The sequence below is a fragment of the Galeopterus variegatus genome, unplaced genomic scaffold (assembly GCF_000696425.1).
Source record: "Galeopterus variegatus unplaced genomic scaffold, G_variegatus-3.0.2 Scaffold2389, whole genome shotgun sequence".
Classification (NCBI taxonomy): domain Eukaryota; kingdom Metazoa; phylum Chordata; class Mammalia; order Dermoptera; family Cynocephalidae; genus Galeopterus; species Galeopterus variegatus.
In genome coordinates this window covers 97,501-115,586 of record NW_007728500.1, presented here as the reverse complement: position 1 = coordinate 115,586, position 18,086 = coordinate 97,501, and the positions used below count along the sequence as shown (strand labels likewise).

Genomic DNA, 18,086 nt, shown 5'->3' with positions numbered 1-18,086 from the left:
CAAAGAACTGAGAGGGCTCGGCTTATTCTGGGATTGTGAGTAAGTATGGTCTCAAGCCCTCTTTTGACTTGGATCCTAATCTCACTTCATGCATTCTCCTGGAATAGCTAGGCCTGACTTAAAAATTACCACAGCACACAGCCAGGAAGAGAGCCAGGGCTTGTCTGGGGACAACACTAAAAGGATAGGCCACACACATGTGGTTGCACATCCTTTTCTCTTTTCAGGCGAGGGCCCCAAAGCTCACATTCGCAAGCTGGCTGAGTGCATCCGCTGGTCTTACGGTGCTGGGATCGTCCTCAGGCTGGGCAACATTGCTCGGCTGGAACTTAATTACTGCATCCCCATGGGAGTGCAGAGGGGTGACAGGTACGTACTGTGAATTACTTTCCATGAGTACATCACACTCTCTAGGAACTTTGTTTTGGACATGGTTAATCATTTCCTAGTGCCTTTTAAGGTTCAGGATTTTAAGAGAAATTGAATACTTAGCAAAAGAGTGAAAATATGTGTTTTCCTCTGTTGGGTACTTCTTCATCCAGTTTGGAGGAGAAACTGGATGAAGTGTTCACATCCCTTCGCTCAGATGCTTTGTGCTTATTCTCAAGGTAGTGGGAGAGACTCTGAAGGTCTGGCTGGAAGAGTTAGCAAGGCATTATTGATTATGCTTGCTGAAAAGGGAGTGCATTCTTTCCAGTGGTTGACTTTGCAGGCCAGGGACTCAGAGGTTAGAAGGGTCAGAGATTGGAGTGGTCAAAGACTTGCCATAGAGGTCTCACTCTCAAGAGCCTTCTTGGCAGCAGAGGAACCCACTGTCTTGGCCTTTCTCACCCACTTATTCTTTTTTTCTTTATTTTTTATTGAAACTTTGATTATACATATTTGTGGGGAACAGGGTTATATTTCAATACGTGTATACACCCCCACTTATTTTGTTGAGAAAATATTTGCATTTTAAATAGTACATGAATGAATATGGTATAAGATCATTTACAGGTTTAGAAATTAATTCCATTTCTTATATTATTTGATATGCACTGTATAAATTTTAAGAAATCCAGAATTATTTTTATATAGTGTGTGTTAGGCAGCTCAGGCTGCCATAACAAAATAACATAGATCAGATGACTTAAACAACAGATGTTTATTTTCTCACAGTTTTGGAGGTTGGAAAGTCCAACATCAAGATGCCTGGTGAGGGCTCTGGTGAGGGTCCTGGTTTGGTTCCTAATGAGGGCTCTCTTCCTGGCTTGCAGGCAGCAGCCTTCCTGCTGTGTCTTCACATGGTGGGCAGAGAGCAAGTATGTGTTCTGGTGTCTCTTATAAGAGCTCTAATCCCATTGTGGGAGGTCCCATCTAAACCTAATTATCTTTCCAAGTCCCACCTCCAAGTACCATCACATTGTGGGTTAGGAATTCGGCATACGAATTTTGGGAGGACACAAACGTTCAGTCCATGATGATGTTTATATTGTCTCATTATTTTTATATTTATACATTCAGTACTCGAAGCCGTTTTTTTTTTTCTCTTCATTTTTGTGTCTGCACTTAACGTTGCCAACAAATGGTGGTGCAGTCTGAGTCATAACCCGGTTTGAAACATGGAGTTGTAGTTTGTCCTAGTTTAAGGAATACTAGAGAATTTTTACTCCCACTGTCTTCCACTTCAGTGTGGTGGGTGATGGTGCTTCTTACAGCATAGCCACATTAGCAAGCTTTGACTAAAGAACTACTACTCAGGAGCAGTTCAGTGTCATTCAGATCCTTTAAGGCTATCACTTTAGTAGAATCTGCTCTTCATGCTTTCACTGGAAGGCTGATGCAGCATCTGCTCTGCATCTGGGGGCAGGACAGCAGCTGCCAGGCTACCGTGACTCCCTAGTGAGGATAGAGCCTTCCAGTGCCTTCACAGACAGCAGTGGCTGCTCTGCCGACCACAACTCACCTTCACCCTTGCCCGTTCTCCACACAAAGCAAAAGCTGGGGGTGGTTTAGTCACAGAGATTGTGTGTGTGCTTTGGAACCCAGCTTGGCCATTCTGTGTGGCTGTGTGACCCCAGGTTAGTTACTTAACCTCTCTGGGTCTCCATTTTGATATCCTGAGAATGGATGATAATGATAGTGACTACTTTGCAGTTTTGAGAACTCACAGAATGAATGCACACCAGCCACTTAGAGCACTGCCTGGCATGCTGTCAGGAAATGGTGGTTATTTTTCACGCAGTTGTGCCGCTGGTGTACCGTCCATGGCCAGCTCTTCACTTGTGAAGCGAAGAGTGTTCCTTTAGAAGGCATTTCTCCCCTCTCCACAAAATCACTATGTGGCTGCCACCTGACTGGCTGTTTGTGAGTTGCTGTAGATGGGATGATGACGCTTCCTGATTTCAGAGATAGTAAATTGTGAAAAAACAGGCACCTTTTTTCTAGAGCAAGATTGTTCATTAGGTAGCATCTTAGCAAAGATTCCCCATGTTTACAGTCTTCAGCAAGTGAGGCTAGTTTTGCAAGATGCGTTCTACAAAGCCCTTATTCCCACCACAGATGAGAACGTCGGTCTCCCTGGCCTAACAACTAGGTGCTTATTTGAATGCTTGCGGATAGCACCAGAGGTGCTGTGATGATCCGCACCAACATCTGGATTAAATCAGAACCAGGATGTGTGATAAAGCCGTCTAAGCTGGTGGCCCTTCTCATGCTGGAATGCGCCTCTGGGTCTCCTGGGGCTCTTGTTTAGTAGACTCTGACTCTGTTGGTCTTGGGCGACCCCAGATACTGCACTTCTGACATGCTGCCTGCTGCTCTGGGACGCACACACCACCACCACCACCCACCTTGGGGTAGTGTAGGCCCAGTTGCTCCCTGCTGCAGTCACCATCACTGCAATGCTGTTTGGGGCCACTGGGTGTCAGTGTGCTCCGAGAAGTCAACGCTGCTTTTAGGAGCTCTGTTTAGTTTACCCTTTCCCAAACAACAAAGAATGGCTACATTTATCTCTAAGCTTTGCTTCTCTCTCCTGGTTAAATCTGAAAAATATGTTTCAGAGATTAATTTCAAAATGTGCTTTCTTCTGGGTGGGAGAAGCGTTCTGTGCACGTGATCTTTAAACGCCAGATCATAAGGAAGCTCCCGTCTTCCCCAGCTGTGCTGCAGCTCCGTATTGTCATTGTGGTGGCTGCAAGTGTCTGTTGTGGACAGTGAGCACTGGAGAGGGTCAGCCCAGCACCCTTGGGTGTGGAAATCACCTTACGCTTAGTGTATGGCTTTGTTGGAAGTTTTATCAAAATTGGAATTTTGCGAAGTTTGAGTGATGTTGCCAGACTTTAATCTTCATTTCTAAAATTGGGCAGCTAGCAGGATGGGGAATAATGTGTGTGGAAATCATCCATAGATTCCCACCCCCTGTACTTAATGCAGGCACTCTATAATTAGGATTTCAGACCTTTACAGAAGTGGGAACAGTTTTGAAATGTTTGCTAAATTTTATGCTGGAAGGGATTTATGGCACCGTTGTGTCTGGGATCTCACAGCATCTGTCACTTCATGTCTTAGCAAGCACAGTCTCCAGAGACCCAGAGATGAACCAGGCGGGCTCGCTTAGAGAGCAGCTCGCAGTTAGTAGCAGGGCAAGACAAGAAAGCCGATCATTTCAGCTGGGGAGGGCATTGAGTGGGCTCCTGAGCAGCCGCCACCTGAGCTGCATCCTCCTCAAGGGCAGCCAGGTGCTTGCAGCAGACAGGGATGGGGAGAGCCCCTGGCTGCTGAACACAGGAGCCACACTGTGTGGTGGTGACAGGGCCAGAGGCAGGTGTGGGGAGGCCCTTGGATGCCTTGCTGGGGGTCTGAGTTTTATTCGCCCCATCTCCCACCCCTCTGCCTTCCAGCCACACTGGCCTTTTTTCCCCTCTGTGTACATGCCAAGGTCTTTGAGTTCAGGACTTCATCTGTCTGTTCATGTTGGGATTCCCTGTACCTAGAATAGCACCTGGAGTTCATAAGTGAGGCCCGTTGAAGGTGCTCCTGACACCAGGGGAGACTGGGTGCAAGGCACTGAGGTAGGAGCAGGAGGGGCCTGTCAGCATGGCCTTCCTAAAGACCCCGATGCTGGTGCTGGCATTGCTGGGTTAGAGGCAGGTGGGAGACCACCAGGGCCTGCACTAACATAGTGACAGTGGGGGTTGGGGGGAGATGGAAGACACCAGAGCCCAGACCTAGCCCAGTGGACACACAGCGGAAGGTGGGTGTTTGCTGAGGCTCTCGAGTATGCAGAGGCTCGGTTGCCCCAGCCTTGTGTAACTCTGTAACACTGTTTTGAATATTTGTAGTGGGTATTTATTTCTGTGACATGTTTATGTGGTCTCCAAACATAAACCTGTGCTTGTAAAGTTGTTTAATCTGTTTATAGTTAGAGTAAACGAGCCCTCATTGGAATGGCTACTTGTTTTCTGAATTACATAAGCCAAGAGCTTGACTGATATTTTATCTCCTATCTTATTTTGAGACTTCTTTTAAAATAGTGAATATAGACAAAGGTCACTTTTATAGACCTGATAGTGTAAAATAAAAAAGCAAATCATATCTGAACATAGCTAAGTGGTACAAGCAAAGTCAAGGTTTTGATTTTGGATCTTTTCCTTTTAAGGACGTATGGTTTAGTCTAGGTCACAGAGGGGCTGCAGATACCTCTTCTGGGTGGGTAACTTCTGCTGCAGGTGGTTAGTGAGCACCCTTGACCCTTCAGAAGGGCAGCGGCATTGTTAATGATCGTCTGTCATGAATCTCTTCATAGATCAGATATTTTGTTTTCTTGCTAAGAGTTGGGTTGAGAAAGAAAGACTTCCTGCCCGTTTTCATATTTACTCAGATCTGGAAGGAACAGAGGTGTGATAGTAGGGATGTCAGCTGTCTTCTGAGTGAAGGAGTGTTCTTGTTGACCAGCCTTTTCTGGAAATTGCCCATAGCTGGCAGAAATGCTGTGCTCCACGGCACACGGGTAGCTGCTGTGTGGGATTCTGGCTGTCATTTTCCTGGGGAGTTTGAGTGCCCAGGTTAGGCCCACTTTGTGCCCAGTTCACAGCATCAGACTTGCCCCAGAGCACAGGCTCCAGGTGGACAGTGATTCTGAGGCCAGGATGTAACCACACCATCAGGGAGCCCACAGCTGTGCTCCCTCAGCAGGGAGCCTGGGGCCAGAGCCCTGCCCTGTCACTCCTCAGCTGTGTGGCCAGAGCCTGTTTGCTCATCCAAAAATGGGCTCAGCAGTCTGATGGCAGGTTTTCACTAGCACGTGGAATTGCACCTGCAAAGGGTCAGCTCATAGCAGATGTTGCAACTGATGTGACCTCTTCCATCCTTCCTTTCCCAGGGAGGAGCAAGTGTACGAGTGATCAGGCTGAACCTGTGTGGGATGCAGATACCGCTGTCGCCCTCGTCCCCGCCCCACCTTTGTCCTCCCTCTCCTCCACCTTTTCTATCCTTCCTGTCAGGATTGGGGGAACATAAAGGTGGTGAGAAGGGAGCTGTAAAAGGGGATTTATGTTTCCATTTCTCCCCCTTTTCTATTCTGGAAAAGCGGATTCTTAATCCAGCAGAGGAGAAAGCCGCAGGGGCATATGAGAGGACCAGGCAGGCGGGCGGGAAGGTGGAGGGAGGAGGAGGAGGTCGTGCTGAGACGGGCTCCCAGCGGTGCTTCCGAGACGTGCAGGCTCATGGCGTTGGGAGCGTGGCAGGGCGGCCAGGCAGGCCACCAGATCTGATCTCTCCCTTTTTGTAGGATATGTGATGGCGTCCAATTTGGAGCTGGGATAAGATTCCTGTAGCTGACGCTCCCTCCAGGAGAAGCTCTGGGACACGGGCAGCAGCACATCACCTGGGTCACACGTGTCCTCCCAGAATAGACACAGCTGAGCGATGCTGTGACTGCAGTCCTTGTGGGAAACTATCTCAATAAATTTTAAAGACAAGCACTCGACGCCTCTTGGATATGTTTTGCTCTCACAGCCAGCAAGTCCTCGCCAGCTTTCCTCCAGGACACACAATTCATATCTCTCAAAGTAATATTTTGGGATATTCTTAATTAGTCACATGTGGAAAAAAGTTTAAAAAAAGTTAAACCTCCTTTGAATTCTTCAAAAAATGGTGCCATATGAAAATGAAAATGTCCAGGTGGCAGGTGGTGCCCCGATAGGCCTTAGCTGGAATACTTTACTCTTGGGTTTTCCCCACTCCAAGGTAGGGCTGAGTCCCCATCTCTTCAGTCTTCCCCGTAACCTGTTTATGTCTTTGCCAAGAGACCTTGGCCTGGCTCCAGCCGCGTCATCCCTGGTCCAAGCTGTCAGGCCCCCCAGGACTATCTTACCCTCACTGCCTGCATGAGCTGCAGGGATTTTGTAGAGAACATGTAAGAAGAAACAGTTTTGCCTTTCTTTTAGTAGTCTGAAACATGGGAAAATATACTTTTACCCTGTAAATTGTTTATTGTTTACAGTTTCACATTTACTCTTTTGGCAAAATAAATCCATGTTAAAACACTGTCATGTTGAGACTCTGTAAATTTATAAAAGTGAATTCCAAATAATACAAACTCACCATTCTGTTTTCTCATTTGTAAAATAAAGACAATAATAGTAAAACAAAAACAAATAAATAATACAAACTCTCAGACACCATGACTTTTGAGAATTCATCTACTACATCAGTGGAGAACCCGAAGGAGAAGTCATTTTTGAAAATGTGCATGTTTAATCAAGCAAAGCCAGGTTACCCTGGTCGCTGAAGCCAGCTCCTTAATTAAAGCACACTGGGTCCAGCTGCCTCCAGTGCAGATGCGACGTGTTTAATTTGCGGGTGGACTCAAATGAGCAGCCTGTGGCATGGAGGCACTGGGTAAAATTGTGAATTCTATTCATTCTCTGGTGGCATTAAGTGGGCAGACTAGAGCATAATGCCAGAAGCACTTCACGAAGTGCTTTCCATGAAAGACCAGAAACCAGGCAAGTTCAATGTGGAAAGTAAGTTTTCCTAGCTGCTGTTTTAGAGAGCTCAGCTAGCAAAGGAAGCAAAGCACACAAAATCCTCTGCAAAGCACCTTCTGGCTCAGTGATTCTTTGCATCTTGGTGTTATTCCATTTCTTCTCTACATACCTGCATGTTCTAGATGGAGCAGAGTTTGGTATTTGTTTAATTAACCTTTTGCTCTACTCTGAGAGAGAGGAGCCATGAGCCAGCTCCCTCATTCTGAAGGAGAATGCTGCCGTTCCCTTGCCCTTGCGGCAAACCTGCTGGGTCAGGCACCTGCCAGTTGCAACAAAAAGGATGTCTTGAGTGAGCTCGTCTTCTCGATGCCTGCTGAAGGAAAACCTGCAGGATGGATCACATCCTGCGGGACATTATCACGAACTGCGGTATGCTCTGTACACATATCATGGCCTTTTACAGACGGTCTCATTAGCAGTGTACTCTCGGAGCAGTGCCATAAGCCACTCGTGTACCCATCTGCTGTCTGCAAGTCTCATGATCCAGCTCAGGAGCGGACTGTTCTGCCAAGTGCTGCGGTTACTAGGACAAAGGACAGTCAGCTGATAAAGATATGCCACCAGCCCGTCAGACCACATTTACCCCTTGGGGCGACTCCTGCAAAGGCCTTCACATACCCTGCAGTTCCTTGGGCTACGATCTCTCTTTGTTTTCTGAGTTCCCTTTTTTTGTTTTGTTTTGTTTTTTTGTTTTTTAAAAGATGACCGGTAAGGGGATCTCAACCCTTGGCTTGGTGTTGTCAGCACCACGCTCAGCCAGTGAGCAAACCGGCCATCCCTATATGGGATCCGAACCCGTGGCCTCAAACCGGCCATCCCTATATGGGATCCGAACCCGTGGCCTCAAACCGGCCATCCCTATATGGGATCCGAACCCGTGGCCTCAAACCGGCCATCCCTATATGGGATCCGAACCCGTGGCCTCAAACCGGCCATCCCTATATGGGATCCGAACCCGTGGCCTCAAACCGGCCATCCCTATATGGGATCCGAACCCGTGGCCTTGGTGTTATCAGCACCGCACTCTACCGAGTGAGCCACGGGCCGGCCCCTGAGTTCCCTTTTTCTAAAGACCAGATAAACTTACCTTTTGGAAGCTGCATGTGCTCAGATGCACCGTAGGTTTAAAGGTCACCAAAGAGGAGAGAAAAGGGGATTCCTTAGTGCAGAGAACAAAAACAGGTGAACTAGGTTTTAAATAAAATGAATGTTTTAAATGTTTAAAAACAGTAGGCTGTTTTTGTACAAAAAATTGAATTTTTGGACAAAAATTCAAATTTATAGCCTCTCTTGAAAAATTGGGTCTGACAAAAAAAAAGATCTTCATTCCTACTGGCAGCAGTGGGCTGGGGTCCAGAGGTGGGTGTCCCTTTAGCCAGTCTGCTGTCTCGGCACTCATGGCCTCTGGCTGGCTCACTCTGCTGCTGACTCTCCCTGGCTTGGACCAGTCAGGAGCAGAAGCATCTGAACATGGGCAGGGAAGAGGCAAGAGGTGGGGATGACTGGAGCAGTGACCCCCGGCTCAAGGGCCCTGGCTCTCACCCTGTCTGGGCTGTTGACCAAATCTAGTCCCTTCTTTCCTTTGAGCCTTAGGTTTTTCTTCTATAATAGGACAAGATTTTGGCATAGCACCTTTCAGCGACAGATTCCACAAAACTAGCGGATGCTACCCATGGGCTTTATGGGGTTTTCTGCCCCCCAAGGTAAATGCTGGCTGGCTTTGAACACCATAGATTGTTCTGCCTGACTGGGGACATTATATAGAAGGAGGCGGGGCCGGCCCGTGGCTCACTCGGTAGAGTGCGGTGCTGATAACACCAAGGCCACGGGTTCGGATCCTATATAGGGATGGCCGGTTGCCTCACTAGCTGAGCGTGGTGTTGACAACACCAAGCCAAGGGTTGAGATCCCCTTACCGGTCATCTTTTAAAAAAAAAAAATAGAAGGAGGCGAACAGTAGGTGCTCGTTTGTGATTTGGACTGAATAATCGAATCCCAGCTCTGTCGCTAGCTTGCTGTCTGACCTTGAGCAAGCTCCGGGCTGTTCAGATATCAGGGCCGGTGAACAGGAGGCACAAGCCCCTATTGTCCCAGTGAGGAAAAGAAGGGGCAGGGCAGGGGGGTGGGGGGAGTCGCCAACCTGAGTGTGTGAACTGAGAAATACAGATGGAACAGACTAATGCTGACTCACTAAACCACATACAAGGGCACTTCAAAAAGTTCGTGGAAAAATAGATCTAAAAGATACTATGATTCTTTCTACAAAATTTTGAAGACCCCTTGTATTTAATACCAGGCATATAAAATTGTGTGATTTTGGAACAATTGGTTTTTGCTATTTTTGTTGCATTCTAATTGTTCACTTGCATTTTCGGTATTTTTGTTATCCTTAGAGCCACTTTTAATTAGAGTCATCCCACAGTTAGAGTACAGGCATCTTCTGCTGAGTGCTTTGAGGCATGGCATGTTCTAGATCTAATTATGATGCTGTCCCCAGAAATCTCTCAAGACATCAGTACTCATTCACAAGATAGGACAGTGGATCATCTCCACATCACCACCACTTACTGCTTTTTAAAGCTTGTTTACAACATCCAACACTTGAGTCCCAGGAATAGTAACTACATAAAAATTTGTCTTTATTTTTTTTTTACTGATTTTATCACATGATTACGTCTTTTTTTTTTTTTTGTCTTTTTTCGTGACCGGCAACGGATCGCAACCCTCAGTGTCACGCCCGCACCGGACCGGGACCGGCAACGGCAACGGGATCGCAACCCTCGCTGTTGCGCCCGCACCTCGCTCAGCCAGTGAGCGGCCAGTCTGTATGTGGGATCCGAACCCTCGGCGGGAGCGCCGCCACACTCCCAAGTGGCGCACTGTAGCAGTGCGCCACCAGGCCGGCCCATCACATGATTATATCTAACAGCTCTTCTCAAACTTACCATATTGGAAATTTTTTTGGGGGGGGCAGCTGGCCAGTACAGGGACCTGAATCCATGACCTTGGGGACCAGCACCAAGTGAGCTAGTTGGCTAGCTGCATACTGGAACTGAGAAATTTTTAAAATTTTAATTCATTTAAAAATAACTCATTCCATGCAAACATAAATAACATTTTGTGAAAAATGTATTTTCCAACTTAAAAATGTAGTGAGAAGAGTGGCATTGTTTTGCAGTTTTGCAAATCTCTAATATCTGTCTTCAAAACCAGCTGGATTCTCGCATCTCCTTCTGCATCAGTCTGTTGCAATAGAAGTTGTTTGATTGATGTATATGAAGAAAATCTGTCCTCACAAAGATATGTATTTGAAAAAGGAGAGTGTTTTAATGGCCTTTTCAAATAGCTGTGGATATTCTTTGATACTTCACCAAAACTCAACAAGTGACAGTTTTTTAAAGGTTAGTGGCAATGTGGAATCTGAAACCCCATCTGTGACTTTCTCATGCTCAGTCACGTTAAGATCCACTGATGCATCTGGCACTGTGATTGGATCTTTTACCCAGGCATGATTTTGTAACATCATATATTGGTCATTCGGGAAATACTGGTTCACTGAGTTATGCAAAAGTCTTCTAAATGCTGGCACATGCCATGATTATGCAAATTAAAAAGATCACATTCATTAATATCAACACCCGTTGCATGAGAAAGATCTCTAAGTACTGAGAAGCTGCCAAGCTCATGGTGGTGGATACAAGTTTCCCAAAATTCCAATTTTCACTTGAAAGCTCACATTTTATCATTGGCAGCAAACACTGTCAGTTGCTTTCCTTGAAGCTCACTTCGTCCTTTTTCGAGGAAATGTCTGCCAAATACCTACATCTGAATAACCATAGTTTGTCAGTTGGTTTTCCAGGCAAACGTGATGTTCTAGGAGAAGAGCGGCTATGCAGCTCGGGTTCAACCAGCGTCTGTCCCCGAGAAAGACCTCGCACAGCCGAGGTGCCCCGCTTTGAACACAGGAGCACAGTGTGTGAAGAGGGCTGAGATCGATTGACATCCACCATTTTTACTGTTTCATTCTTAAGTGAAATGCATTTTTGTGTCTCTCGCCTGTGTGGTGGTGAAGAATGCAGTGGCAGTGCAGGTCGGTGCCTCTGTGTCACCAGTATGAAGGTGCCAGCCCTTTTACCCACTGGTGCCTTTTGCATCATGAGCGCAATCGTCAGCCCAGGGAACTGAGTAACTATGTAATGTCTTAGAATTATTCTTGTCAAAAGACAAGATTACAACAAATTTATTTGTAGATCTAATTGGCTTTTATTTGAGACCATGAATCAGGGCGGCCACCATCTATAAATAGAATGAGAGCTCCCACTGGACAGCAGCGGAACAGTGGGTTTTGTACAGTGGGAACAAGGAAGGAGAACAGTAGAAAAGCTGACCGGTTAACATCGGGTAACTTCAGGTTACTTTTTTTTTTTTTTAATTTTTTTAAAAGATGACCGGTAAGGGGATCTTAACCCTTGACTTGGTGTTGTCAGCACCACGCTCAGCCAGTGAGCGAACTGGCCATCCCTATATGGGATCCGAACCCGGGGCCGTGGTGTTATCAGCACCGCACTCTACCGAGTGAGCCACGGGCCGGCCCAGGTTACTTTTTTGGTAAGTGTTAAAGCAGAGAAGACTTTCTTATTACACTGACTCAGACTGGAATATCCTGTTTTCAGGAAAAAATGATCTGTTTGGGGATTGTGTGCTTCAGTTTGATTATGTGGCACTTTGTGGTGCTGATAATACCAAGGTCCAGGATTCGATCCTTGTACTGGCCAGTTGCCACCAAAAAAAAAAAAAAATACACACACACACACACACACACACACACATGATTATGTGGCACTTAGCATCAGTGACTCCATTTTTTTTTTTTTTTTTTTGTCTTTTTTCATGACCGGCAACGGATCGCAACCCTCAGTGTCGCGCCCGCACTGGACCGGGACCAGCAACGGGATCGCAACCCTCGCTGTCGCGCCCACGCCGTGCTCAGCCAGTGAGCGGGAACCGGTCACCACATGGAATCCGAACCCTCGGCGGGAGCGCCGCCGCGCTCCCAAGCGGCGCACTCTCCAGTGTGCCACCGGGCCGGCCCGACTCCATTTTTTTTGGTCTGGTCTGTTGGGGCCTAGTGCAGGAGCTCAGTCCAAAACAGTGGTCTTCCATAATTTTAACATTGTAAAAATAGTTTTGACCTCATGGACCCCCTGAAAGAGTCTCAAGACCCCAGAGATCCATGGACCACACAGGCTTCAGGGTGCTCCCTGGAGAGTGTTCTATTATTAGCTATAGAGGATTTGTGAGTGCCAATAAAATGAGAGGCTCTGTGTGGACTCTCTTGCTGAGGGATGAACTGGGCATTAAAAACCTTTCTTTCATTATGAGATAAAGAATCATATTCACCTCCCTGTCCTCAGATCCTTATTCTGTGAAATAGGGATAGTTAAACCTGTCCATGGCAGGAAGTGTAGGCCAAGTGCGTGGCACAGTCAGAGGTCAGCAATGAGCCCCCCCCGGTCAGGGTGGGGTGGGGTGGGGGATGGGTATCGGTGGAGGGGCAACGGCAGGTGCACGGTCTGTGTGCACGCAGCAGGGCTGGGATTCTCCCTGGGATTGTAAAAGACAATCCGGAGGACAGTTTTCATAGGAGGGAGAAATTTCAGTTTTTCCCGCATTGGAATGTACCTGTGAGGGCTGCAGAGAGGAAAGACTGGTATTAAATTTTGAATGAAACAAAGTCATGTTTTTACACTGACACGTGCAGAGTTCAGTTTGAAAAGTGAACTGTGGGAGGCTGTCTCCACACTGCTGTACTAGGGTCAAACCAGCTATCCTGTTTTTAAGAAGTAACTACACTCTTCGGAGAGTGGGCCAGTGGTAACTGCAGACAACTTGTCTCTGCACCAGAGTTGTGGCTTTGTATGTGGCGTTTCCCTGACAAATTACTGGGTTCCTACGCCAAATCATTAGATAACTGTTAAGAACAAAGAACGTTCATGCAAAAGGAGATTCAGCATTATCTTGCTAGAAAAATAAATAGTAATCATTCTTGAAAAGAAAGTACGTTCTATGAAATTTGACCAACTGTGAAAATTACAGCCTCTCTTTGTTTTTTTTCCCTCTTTTCAATCACCCAGTTTCTAATGGAGGAAGCGTTTTCTACATTTATTACTGGATAGATGTGCTGGTCAATTAAAGTATTCTGACTTCGTTTGGTTGAGATAATAGCAAGGCTGGACCCATCCATCACTGTGAAACAGAAAGTGACCTCCCTGTATTAAGTCACAGACTCAAATACAACGGCTCAAGTCTTATTATACCCAGAAATTAATGCCTATCTAAATGTAATTTCCCCGAAATACTAAATGGGCAGAGCCACTGTTAGAAATATTAGAACATAATAAAAAGATTATGGTATGGCCTTGACACTGAACTTGGAGATGAAAATTGATGTGCTGCCTGCCTTTACCAGGAGGAAGAATTGAAATAAAATGGGAATTTCCTGAGATGTTACTGTATCTAGTAAAGGTTAGATATGATTCATCACCAAACTTTAATTCAGAGAAATTAACTAAGCACTGATTCAAACCAGTTGCAGCAGCTACTCCGGGACTGAACTGCCTTGAGTCTGACCCCTTTCTTTCCATTGCTGTCACCCAAGGCCAGGGCCTCCATGTTTCCTGAAAACAGACCCCTCCCTGCCTTCTAGGGGGTGGGGAACAGGAAATGTCAGGATGGGAAGAGCATGTGCTTAGGAGTCAGAGCTGGCTTTAAATTCTCACTTCCTGTGTTCCTGTATTCATTCATTTAACACACGTGCCAGACGCTGGGCTAGATGCAAGCACCGTGCAGGCATCTCTCTCCCCACAATTCCAGAGTAAAGCTTGGCCTCCTATTTAGCTCCAAAGACCCTCAGCATCTTGGGTCTGCTCATTCCTTACCTCTACCCCGCCTTACCCCAGATGCCCCCTTTTCTACAATCATTCCAGATGACCTTTAGCTGTGGGCTGCTGGACCGGGCTTCTCTTCTCTGGCCCTCCCCTCTTCCAGAACCTATGGGTTCTTTATTATTATTACTGTTACCTATTGGTTCTGTTTGAAGAACCTTGGCTGATACGCGGTCCTTCCCAGCCGTCGGGGGCTAAGACTCTAGAGCTGGCTGCAAAGGGGCTTATCAGTCTGCATGTCATTCCCTTGTCAGGGAAAATAAGTTCCACCTTTCTTGGGCTCGAGGAAGAAAAAAAAGTGAAACTAGATGATTGCCAAGGATGGCTGCAACTGACACTAAGTAGCAGAATCAGGGACCCAGAAAAGGGAAAAGGCATACAGTGACTCTAGTGCCCCCTGCCGGCTGCGTTGCTGGGGACACCTGCGCAGGCCCTTGAGGTTGCTGCACAAGGTCAGTCAGTGGAGGTGGCCTCGTCCGGCCTGCAAGTGGTGGCTCTTATGGGCTCCCCTCAACTTCCCCTTTGTGAGCATACATTGTGTCAGTCTTCTGGATTAAGCCAGAACCCACAAGAGGGTTAAGCACCTGAAAAAAATTTTTTTTTTTCCTTTTTGTCTTTTTTACTGACCGGTAACGGGATCGCAACCCTCAGTGTCGCGCCCGTACCGGGGACCAGCAACGTGATCGCAACCCTCGGTGTTGTGCCTGCACCGTGCTCAACCAGTGAGCGGGAACCTGTCTCCACATGGGATCCGAACCCTCGGCGGGAGCGCCACCACACTCCCAAGCGGCGCACTCTCCAGTGCGCCACCGGGCCGGCCCCTGAAAAAATTTTTTAAGGAAAATTAAGAACCATTGATCCACAAAGATTCTAAAATTAGATGATTGATTGGAAAAGTTCCTCAGGGATGATGCTGTTTACTCACAACAGACTCCCAACTGGCCGCCTTATGAGCCTGGAGAACTCTGCAAATCTTTATTTTGCAATAAAGGTGGAAAAAATACAGTAGCTCTTAAAAAAATCAATGATGTTATTTTTTTAATAAGCGTTTTGTTTTATAGTTTTAGATTTACTGAAAATTTGTAAAGGTGGTGGAAAGTTCTCATATACCCCACACCCAGTTTCTCCTGTTATTAACATTTTATCTTAGTGTGGCAAGTTTGTTACAATTAATGAACCAATATGAACACATTATTATTTACTAAATTCTATACTTTATTCAGATTTCCTTAGTTTTTACCCAGTGTCCTTTTCTGTCCCAGGATCCCATCCACGATGCCACATGACATTTATTTGTCATGTCTCCTTAAGCTCCTCTTGGCTGTGGCAGTTTCTTAGATTTTGCTTGCTTTTCATGACCTGAACAGTTTTATGGAGTCCTAGTGAGGAATTTTGTAGAAGGTCCCTCAGTTGGAGTCTTTGTGGTATTTTTCTCATGATTAGACTGGAGTTAGAGGTTTGGGGAAGGGAAGACCACAGAGTAAAGGCCATTCTCACCACATCATATCAAAGGTACATACCATCAACGTGACTTTTCACTTCGACGTGACCTTGATCACCTGGCTGAGGTAGTGTTTGTCAGGCTTCATAAAAGTTGTGTTTTGAGCCGGCCCGGTGGCTCACTGGATAAGTGCACCGCTTGGGAAGCGCGGCGGCGCTCCCGCCCGAGGGTTCGGATCCCGCATACAGACCGGTTCCCGCTCACTGGCTGAGCGAGGCGCAGGAGCAACATCGAGGGTTGCGATCCCGTTGCCGGTCCCCGGTCCGGTACGGGGGCAACACTGAGGGTTGCGATCCGTTGCCGGACACGGAAAAAGACAAAAGACAAAAAAAAAAAAAAAGGTTGTGTTTTAAAAGAAAAACTTTATCCCTGTAATGGCCAGCCACCAAAAAAAAAAAAAAAAAAAAGAAGAAAAAAAAGGAAAAACTTTGATGAAATAGGAAAGGTGTGTGTTCTTTCACGACTGAAGTCTGATCTGATTGTGGTGTCTGTTCTCGGATGTATACATAAAAATCTACAGCTTGCATTTTTCGTGAATGAAATGGAAATGGAAGGTAACCTGGGAAACAGGTGGAATCTATCTGAACTGCAAACAGAGCGGAAAGGATTGGTACATGCCTGCAATAAAAGCAGGTCCTTAATCCCGTTTGCCTCCAGGTTTGACAGCTTCCCAACAGGGCTGCTGGTGAAGCCTGGATGACTCTAGAAGGCCACAGTGATGGCAGCTGAACTGAGCTGTTCCCTTGCAAGTTCCTGACTGCTTCATGGGGCATGAATAATGTATCTCTGAAATTAATAAAGTACAACTAGAGACATGGGCAAAAAGCTTCAGGATAAAGAATAGTCTGAGTTATGCACAGGTGCCCAAGTTTAAAATCCAGTAATGAATGTAAACCTCCTCTAGCAGCAATAGTCTCTAAGGTGCCCAGCTATAGAGTTTTAGCTTATATTTAAAACACACTCCTCTCAAATATTCTGGGTTAATATTTCTAAATATTTGGCAGCATAATTTTTAAAAGGCCAAGCATTAAAAAAAATTTCTTTTTTCACCAGGGAGGATGACTGTTCCTATATTAAAATTTGCAATTTTGGTGAAGAATTTTATTGTTTAAAGAGCAAAAAGTGGGGGCTGGCTGGTTAGCTCAGCTGGTTAGAGTGCAGCGTTGATAACACTATAGTCAAGGGTTCGGAGCCCTGAATCAGCCAGCAACCAAAAAAAAAAAAAAAAAAGCAAAAAGTTGCCTTAAGATACTATTCTTCTGTTGATATATTTTTAACCATTTAAAAATGTAAAAACCCTTAGCTCAAGGGCCCCAGAAAACAGGCAGTGGACTGTGGGCTATAGTTTGCAGATCCCTGAGTTATGGGAATCTGGAGCCTAGAGGCGAAGTCCTGACCTAGGCTATAATTTCCCATTTAGATGCAGGAAACATCTGTATAAATGTGGTGTTTAAATCCACATAACCACTCTTCACTGGTACAAGCTACAATTATTCTGTGTGTGTGTATTTGATCTTTCTGTCCCCTGGAATGGAAGTTCCATATAAGCAGGCACTTGATAGGTTTGTTGAATGAATGAACAAATGAATGAGTGAACGAGGTAAACAATCACTTGCTGTCCCGTGCGGCACCTGCTTACCAGAAATACCACATGTCCAGGGAATGGAGTGATGTCGAGGAGGAGATGACAAGCTGGTCTGGGATGGAGGCAGGGAGGAGAAGTGACCTGGAGTGGCATCCCCAGGACGAGAGGAGGCCGACCCACCAGGCAAGGTGGGAGGAGGGCAGCCCCAGGGCACCCCACGGCCAGCTTGTTTGCAACAACTGAGAATTGGGGTGGGGGCAGCTGGGAGGCAGAGCTGGAGAGGCAGAGGGGACTGGGACGTGGGGTGACCGCCTCCACCCCCAGGCCAGGCCGGAGAGCCTGTTGGGATGGCCATGGTCAGGTGTGGATTTTGCCACTTAGGAGATTCTTGCCTTGGTGCAGGTGAGAGATGATGGGGCGTGAGCTCAGGTTACAAGGGAGGGGCTGGGCACGCGAGCTGTGACGATGCAACACTAGGACTCGGAGCCCAGTGCCCAGCTGGCGGGGAAGGCTGGGTGAGTTCACTATGACGCGGGGCCTCAGTGCTGTCCTCTAGATGTGTCTGGTCTCCTTTGGGGGCATGGTGGGGTCGCACCTCCCTGCTCCTTGAGGCCAGGTGTGGAAAGGACGCTTGCTGCCGCTGTTGCAATGTGAGGAGGATAATGCACTCACTCCATGCACAAGATGACTTAAGAGCCAGTGTGCGGTTTGCAGAAGAGCGGTTTGCTTTCCTTCTGCCACGGTGACAGGCACCTCCCAGATGTCAGCCAGGCTCTGGGAGCGAGGTCCACGTGCAGCCTGCTGCAGTCCCTTCACCCCTGACACGCATGAAGGATTAGCAACAAGTCCACCTTCGGTGTCTCCAGCCACTGAGCCCTGGCGTTGTTTGTAATCACAGCAGGGCCTGGCCTGTCCTGGTTGACAATCTGGGGCAGGGACTGGAGGAGGAGGGGGTTTTGTGGGAAGCTGCTGTATTCGGGGTTATGGGGCTGGAGATGCAGATTTGGGGTCAGAAGCACAGAAGA

The 18,086-nt window shown here is 46.9% G+C and overlaps 1 protein-coding gene across 1 annotated transcript in view; it reads left to right on the top strand.

The window, feature by feature from the left end:
- The window catches only part of SAMM50 (SAMM50 sorting and assembly machinery component), a 40,515-nt gene extending 33,987 nt beyond the window's left edge, over nucleotides 1-6,528 (top strand). The window contains exons 14-15 of the mRNA XM_008581540.1: nucleotides 228-369; nucleotides 5,771-6,528. Coding sequence (XP_008579762.1) covers nucleotides 228-369; nucleotides 5,771-5,816 — 188 coding nt within the window. The 3' untranslated portion in view covers nucleotides 5,817-6,528. The remainder of the gene's footprint in view (nucleotides 1-227; nucleotides 370-5,770) is intronic.
- Nucleotides 6,529-18,086: the final 11,558 nt, after the last annotated feature.